At 49.9% G+C, this 7,618-nt stretch overlaps 1 protein-coding gene across 7 annotated transcripts in view; it reads right to left on the bottom strand.

The window, feature by feature from the left end:
* Positions 1-716: 716 nt before the first annotated feature.
* TSC22D3 (TSC22 domain family member 3) overlaps positions 717-7,618 on the bottom strand; it is a 60,979-nt gene continuing 54,077 nt past the window's right edge. For 5 of the 7 annotated variants that reach the window (XM_025048890.1, XM_025048891.1, XM_025048889.1 and 2 more), the window contains exons 3-4: positions 3,420-3,471; positions 717-2,246 (exon numbers count right to left, since the gene is read on the bottom strand). In XM_025048890.1, coding sequence (XP_024904658.1) covers positions 2,016-2,246; positions 3,420-3,471 — 283 coding nt within the window. In that variant the 3' untranslated portion in view covers positions 717-2,015. Of the gene's footprint in view, positions 2,247-3,419; positions 3,472-3,844; positions 4,050-4,199; positions 4,570-7,618 lie in introns of those variants that run through there. The other 2 variants (XM_006914787.1, XM_006914788.3) reach the window with 2 other exon arrangements.

Genomic DNA, 7,618 nt, shown 5'->3' with positions numbered 1-7,618 from the left:
GAGGCGGAGGAGAGAAGCTGGAGTCAGGATCCTTAGACTTGGTCCTGCCCACATGACCGGTGGGTTTTGTGAGCAAACTTCAAGCAGTGACAAGTGGAGCAGCAGGGACTGCGAGCATGTTTCCTTGGGGGAGGGATGGGGTTTTGACCACTGCATATATTCTGGATCCTTTTCTCGCTAAGGTCCTCTTAGATCTTTAGCCAAAGTCAAGGGTCTCATGTGGATTGGTATTAAGGCAAATGCACTGTGATCCCAATGATGTCTTTCAAAGAGGGAAGAGGCCCACTCATGTTTGCTTCTTCTCTTCTTGTTCCCTCACATGTATACCCTGTCCTCTTCTTTTGGATCTTCTTGGGTTATCCTTCCTCCAAAGTCACCCCTTCAAGCTGAGGTTGTGTGTTAATGATCACCTCGCCACTCATTCTGAGTATGTCATATGAAAGCAGGGGCAAGACAGAGAGGGATGAATGTAGGGTTGACTCCTAATTTGCTGTAACAGCTGTGTGACTTTGGGCAAGTCACTTAAACTGGCTGAGTCGTAGCTTCCTCATCTGTACAGTGGGGGCATTGTGACTATTATGCAAGATCCTAAGAGGCAGCATAGGCCTGCCATTTAGGAAGTACTCACGAATGGTCAGCAAGTCAGGAAAACAGTGTTCCCAACCATGCGAAGGGCCCTTACCACCCACTCCATTTATAATCCATCAGACACCAGGTTTATTTTTAGAAAAAAAAAGCAAAGTTTATTGAAATTTCAAGCTACATTTGAAAAATCAAAATCCAAATCCTGGAGGCATACATCAGGATAAGGTGTCAGAAAGTGGAAAGTGTTCACTGCCACAGAACCCCTAGAGACAAACTCCCTGAGCACATCACCCAGGCACCATTGGGTCAAAGCCATTCCCTTGTCCATTCCTTGTCCACAAAAGGACACCAGCAAGCCATTTGTTCTGTTTACTTGAAAGTTTTCCACAAACATTAAAAAAATGTTTTTGAATGACAATGTGAAGTCCCAGCTGATCTTCTCTCAACCCCATTCTATGTAGTCAGCACCAGTGAATGGTGGGTTTGGCATTCGAAAGAGGACCTCACATATCTTCAGGGGACAAATGAGGCAAGGGGTGCAGCAGCAAGGCATCTGTGGCTGCATTCAGAGGCTGGCCCCCTCCCTGCCTTTATTCTTTAGTCTTACTTAACCTAAAGGACAAACTGGATCAACTTGGTAAATGAACACAGTCAAAGAATTAGCCTTAAGAGATAAGGGACTGGTCAAGACTCCCAAAGCTGATTAGGCCCTTCAACATGTAGGTGTATGTGTATATGTATACATCACTACACTAAGATATAGATCTAGCCCTATGGGTATATATATGCACGTATGGCTATATAGAAAAACTATGCCATTACTAACCAAACAGAACTTTGTAAGCGGTCATCCCAAAGCTGTAATCCCACACTGGGCTGTGCACAAAGCCATGCATTATACCATATTAACCAACAGAAGGCTGACTTGGCTCAATCTCTCCCATCTGTGGCCCTGCTTTGGTGAGGCAGGGGAGAAGAGAGAGGTTGCCTCTGTTTAAAACACAAGTGGCTTCTTCAATAGGAACAGTCATTGTCAGGTGAAACTGTTGAAAATGTCCATGGAAATGAAAAGCAGACCCCCTTATGCTTTCTGGAGCAAATTGGTGTCACATCTCAAACTATCGTTCTCCTTTGCCAGTTGCAGCTAAGTTGTCCGGGCCCTGGGAGCCCCCAGGGCACGGTGGCATTAGAGGCTCACTGGCTTGGGGTGATGAGGCCCCATGCAACTCAGCCTCCAAAGACCTGCTCTTTGTTAGGGGTCTGTCACTGGAGTGGACCCAGGTAGCCATGTCCTTGGGACATCTCTTGGCACCAGCTATGCTAGGTGTTAAGTCCTCCACGTGAGATGACGCTTGGGGAGCCAAAAACAAACTGGAAAGAACTAGGTAGAACAAGTTTAGTGGCTCTGCCCACCCTAAGGACAGAGCCACTTACACCGTAGAACCATCGGGGGCTTCAGGTGATTGTGGGGTTTCAGGAGCTGGCTCTTCAGGGCTCAGGCGGGACTGGAACTTCTCCAGCTGCTCTGGGCTTGCCAGGGTCTTCAAGAGGGTGTTCTCGCGCTCCAGCTGAGAGTTCTTCTCCACCAGCTCTCGAATCTGCTCCTTCAGGATCTCCACCTCCTCTCTCACAGCATACATCAGATGATTCTTCACCAGATCCTGTCACAGAGGAAATCATAACAAAGCCATTCATTAGCCATCGTGGCTCCTCCACAGCACTTTCACTCTGCCTATGAGGTGCCTACGCTGTCCCTCATGCCATTGATCTCCGGCCTTGCCTCAGCAGCTACTCAACATGCTGGTCCTGCAGCCCTATTCCTCCTGCAACCTTCTCTGAAGCACTTAGACCGCCACTAAGGAGAGCTTCATGATCAGGACCACACCTGAGTTGGGAGCCCAGCTTTAAGCTACATAGGATCTCCCCCGCAAATTTCTAATGACTTTCAAAGCTGGCTGCTTAGGAACCCTTTGGGTGAGACTTCTGCTGGTTGCTGGTGGTTGGCTATATCCCCATTTCCACATAAGGTCCTGCTGCTGGCCCAGATCCCAGGGAGGCCCTGCAGTGCAGCCCATATTGTTTTTCTGCTTTACACATCTTCACCAAGACAATAAAATTGGCTATTTTGGAGTCTACTCCTCCTCACATGATCCAGCACAGAGTTTCAGCTGTCCGGCAGCCTGGCAGTGACAAGACACTGGCTCTGGGGGAAGGTAATGGATTGCTGCATTCTCTCTGAATTTGATGACTGTGCTGGGGGCAGGGAATTGTGTTATTAGGCTCCCGGGAACAATTAAGCCGTTGCTAACTGCTAAACACCTTAACCCCCTGCAGCCATTATGGCTGCTGGGTAGAGTATGACCTCCACCTGGTGAGGAGAGGGAGAAGGGAGTGGGTGTTTTGTTTCCTGCTCACTCCCAACTTCCGACCCCAGCCCAAGCTCTGCAGAGGCACTGCAGTGCGGCTGCATCCAATGAGCTCTGGCCCCTGCCAAATGCAGAATGCAAGCAAATGCGCAAGATGCAGGCAATGCAAGTGTCTAAGCTCACTGCCCTGCCACGGGCCCAGGAGGGAGCCAGAGGCTGCTGAGAAGTCCCAGGATAAGTGAGGGAGAATGAAAGGAGGGGGCCGGGCGACGGTAGACTGGAAATGCCCTCAAAGGTGCCAATCTGATGGGACTCTACTTAAGGCCTCCCAGGGGAAAGGAAGCAGGTTGGCTTAGTTTCCTCAGGCTCTTGGCTAATGGCTTTTACACCCACCCCCTAAGTCCTGCCGCGAGTTACATAAGCAGCAGCTAGATCGGGGGACGGGAATGACGCAGTGATGCCACTCACCATGGCCTGCTCAATCTTGTTGTCTATGGCCACCACGCTGGCTCCGGAGGCACTGCCAAGACAAAAAGCAAAGTGACAGCGTTACTCACTCCGTTTCACTGTGAGTACCTGGCAGCTGTGGCCAAAGTCCTCCATCTGCCCCAGCTCTTCCTCTCTCCCGCCTCCCTGGCCCGCAGTTCCGGGCATTTTGTCCCCAGATCCTTTCCTGGCCTCTGCAGGAAGCTGCACCTCCCCACCCAGGCTAGCTCCCCGCCGCCACCGCCCAGAGCCCTGCGTAAAGCGGCGCGCAGGTCCTAGGGCGAACAGGCCAGTGTGGCCTGCTCACCAGCCACGGCGACAGGCGAACAATGGGGGCGCGCGGCCCAGGGGCTACCCTGCCGCCGGCCCATTGCGGCGCCCGCCCAGAAGGTCCCGGGCAAACCTACCGATCTCCGACGCTAGTTAGGAATTCCTTCTCGGCTCGGAAGCTTCCGGCCTGCTACCCAGCGGCGCCCAGCGCACGGCCAGCCCCCTGCCCAGCCCGCTGCCCCTCTGCCGCTGGCTGCCTCCGCCTCCGGCTGCAGCAGCTCGTTCTCACGGTGCGGCGGCCGCAGGGACGCTCCGACAGCGGATCCCAGAGCCGCGGTGACCCCCTCCCCCGCCCCGCGTCCTCTACCCCCGCCCCTTCCCAGGATGCTGCACCGCGGGGAACGGGGACAGGCGGCGCGCGGCTTGCTCCGAGATCCCGCTGCCAACTCGGCCCCTACCGGCGCCCACTCGGGAACTGTGGCCAGTGGTTACCTGTTATCCAGCTTAACGGAAACCACATCCCCTCCAAGCAGGGAAGAGAAGAAGGAGATGTTGAAATTGTGCAGCTGATAGACCGCCACCTCCATGGGGGTCTGATACATTTCGGTGTTCATGGCTGGGCTGCCGGGGAGCTCTGGCCGGGCTTCAGGCCGGGCTGGGCGGGCAGAGGCTGCGGGCAGCTGGGGCTGCTGAAGTGCTGCACGGGGCTGGGCTCTGCGCGTCTGGCCCTGGGGCTAGGAGTGGGCGAAGGCTGCAGAGCCGACTCAAAGCCAGGCAAGCGCTCCGGACTTGAAGGGAAGTGACTCGAGGGGTGTCACCTACTGTGTCACAAACTCCACTGCCGCCGGTCCAACCCAGACTCAGAGATATTTCGGCTCTTGCTTGTTTATATAGGAGGAGCCAGCTGCGTCACATGGCGTCAGGGGCCATGCAAATGAGTCCTGTACCAGGCTTTGTGGCCCAGTGAAACCACATCCCCTCCCTGAACCTGAGGCTGGGACTGTAAACAGTTCAGCACTTTCTTGTGCCAACTGGCATCTCCAAAGAGGCTCTGTAGGTTGGTGAAACCCAAACTGGAGCTGATTTCTTAAGAGAAATAAGTATAGATGCCGTAACAGGAGATAGAAAGCATGCAGTAGAGGGCTGCGTTGGTTTTCAAAGCTCTTCTTTGGAGGTCAGCCAGCATACCCATACGGCTTTGCAATGCTATCACACAGCCACACTCCCTGGACACCCACTCTCACCCCACCAGGAGACTCACCTTCTTACCACCCCCTGCCTTCTCAGCCTCTCTCCTGCACACATACTTTGTCACTTGCATGTTTCCTCACCCAGCCAGCTGGCCCAGCACCTATCCATTCAGCTCCTACTTTGGATAAACCTGGCTGTGTACTGACACATGCACAGATCTGTGACATGCACAGGACATGTGCGGAGGTCTAAGCTAATCTGTGCATATCAATGTGCACGTGTGGGGGAGAATGTCAAGGAGCTCAGATGAGTGGGGGAACAGTAGAAGAGAGCAGCAACAGACCAGCTGGGTGGCAGAGGAGGTGGGGAGGAAACGGTAGGGGAGTGGACACTGGAGTGACCACAAGATGCCGGCCCTTTTCTCTCTGGTCTCCACACCCTACTCTGCAAAGAAAATACATCCAACATTATCTAGGATCTCATGTCCCTATTTTTATTTTTTTGTTCTGCAGGGCTAAACCCTGGAATTTTATTTCATTTTATTTTTATTTTTTGGTTAATACATTCATATAATTTTCAAGTGTACATTATCATTTGACATCTGTATATTCTATTGTGTGTTCGCCACCCCAAATCCAGGTTCCTTCACGTCCTTATTTTTAAAAAACAAGATTTTGTTACTTTCTTATGAAAAGCAAAAAACAACAAAACTATAAACCAAGGCTATATATATAAACCATCCCAGGAAAACACCTACCCTGTGATGGGTCCAGGCATACCTACGGTTAGAGGGTACTTCAGGCACAAACAGGTTCTAAGTCACAAGTAAAATGATATGATTGTTGCCTACAAAGAGTTATATCTTTCCATTCTTTTCAGTCTCAAGCTTTTAAAAAAAGGCATCAGAGGCTTGATTGAGGTCCTTTACTCAGGCTCTTTCCTAAAGTGAGGCCACCTGGTGGACAGACACAGAATTGCAGACAGAAGAAGCAATCTGGGCAGATCAAGGGACATGTGATGCAACTGGGGGTATTATTTACACCAACTCAGAGCCATAAGGAGAACATTGGGTTCCACCACATACAATAGTTTGATGTTAAGGCCAGCACCCACGAGCCAGTTTGTGAGTCAGGCTGTGGTCCAAAGAAATACCTTAATGCAATCTTGCTATTGGAAAAGTACTGGGACTCTCTTATCAGCAAAGAAAGTAATTATTATTTGCTTCAGGATATTTCTCCTAACCAGGTGCCTGGCACTGACACCCTGGCCAAAGCTCCAGTTAAGCCCAGTCTGAAGGCCTTGATCTTCACCAAGCTGCCAGTGCAGTTATGCTACCCAACAGCCAACATTTTTCACTGACGTGGAGCTCCCATTGGACCGCACTGGTGGTAATATCAGCACGAGAGTCATTGTTTGCAAAGGGCTGACAAATAGAACTATACAAACCTATTGCACTGGCCTTGGATGGTGTTTTTCTTTACTCCAGTTTAGATGAGAGACAATCCCAAGATCAGGATATTATGTTACATTTAGGTTACAAGCTATCTGAACATGGTGTTTGTACTAAGACACCTGTGTAATAGAACAAAGGGCAGACTATATAGGTCATCAAGAACATTAGCTTGGAAAAAAACCTTCTAAAAGGAAGAGCTTAGTTGATATTGGAATTCCCAGATATATCAGCCTGCCCTCTGTGCCACATGGAACTTTCTTGGTCTAGGAAGAGTCTCTGAGTTGACCTTTCAGTGGCTTATAAATATTTCCTAAACTAACTATTGCTCTCCATCCAAGATTCTAATGGAGATGATGAAAAGAAAAAGAGATATATAAGTTAGGTTGGCAGGAAATAAAAACACCACCAGGAATACAGGGAATAGGACAGAATTAAAAATAGCTCCTTCACTGAGGACTCCTTTATATGGAGGCAGAAGCAGAGAAATCCAGGTACTTTGGAGAGGGGAAAGAAAAGACTTTAAGTGTGTTAGCTAGGCTGAATTTGAATTGTATGTTAATTATATTATAAAATAAACTGAGTTTGAGACTCACTAACAGTAATAGCTACCATTAACTGAGCATCACTGGCTGTGGGCCAGGCACTCTGCTGGCTGCACCACAAACCCTGCAGTGTAGGCGTTGTCACCATCATTTTACAGATGAAGAAACCAAGGGTCTGAGAGGCTACCTTTGCCCAAGGTGGCACAACTAATAAATTGTAGAGCTGGAACTCCAGCCCAGGTCTTCCTGACCTAGACAACAAATTTGCTCCCACTACACTTACTAGTCTTAGTGGGGCAGGGAGTAAGTAGTTTTGTTAAATGGGTGACTCCAGGCAGTTGGGAAATGGGTTGGAGGTGTCAGGAAAGTAGTGAGGAAGAAGAAAGGGTAAGGGACAAAAGTGTCCTTGGGATGCCAGCAGTGCTACTATTAGAGGTCCAAAGGCCAACGCTGAGCTCTGTGTGCACAGTCGGCTTTTCTGACACTCATGGCAATGGAGAGCAGCACTGGGGACAGGAAGAATATACAGGTGTCCATTTCTTTTTTTATAATAGGGTTGTACTCACCCACATCATTTCAAAAGAAAAAACTTTCTCTGTCTAGCAAATAGGAAATATTAATCCAACCGGGCGATTCACAGAATGAAATATGTAATCTTGGGGTATACGATATCCCAAATAAGGTAAGGAGTCTTGGAGTAATCCTCACCGTCCAGTCAGACTTCC

Source organism: Pteropus alecto, unplaced genomic scaffold (assembly GCF_000325575.1).
Source record: "Pteropus alecto unplaced genomic scaffold, ASM32557v1 scaffold246, whole genome shotgun sequence".
NCBI classification, from domain to species: Eukaryota; Metazoa; Chordata; class Mammalia; order Chiroptera; family Pteropodidae; genus Pteropus; species Pteropus alecto.
The sequence above is the reverse complement of the archived record's forward strand: the minus strand, read 5'-3'. Positions and strand labels throughout refer to the sequence as shown.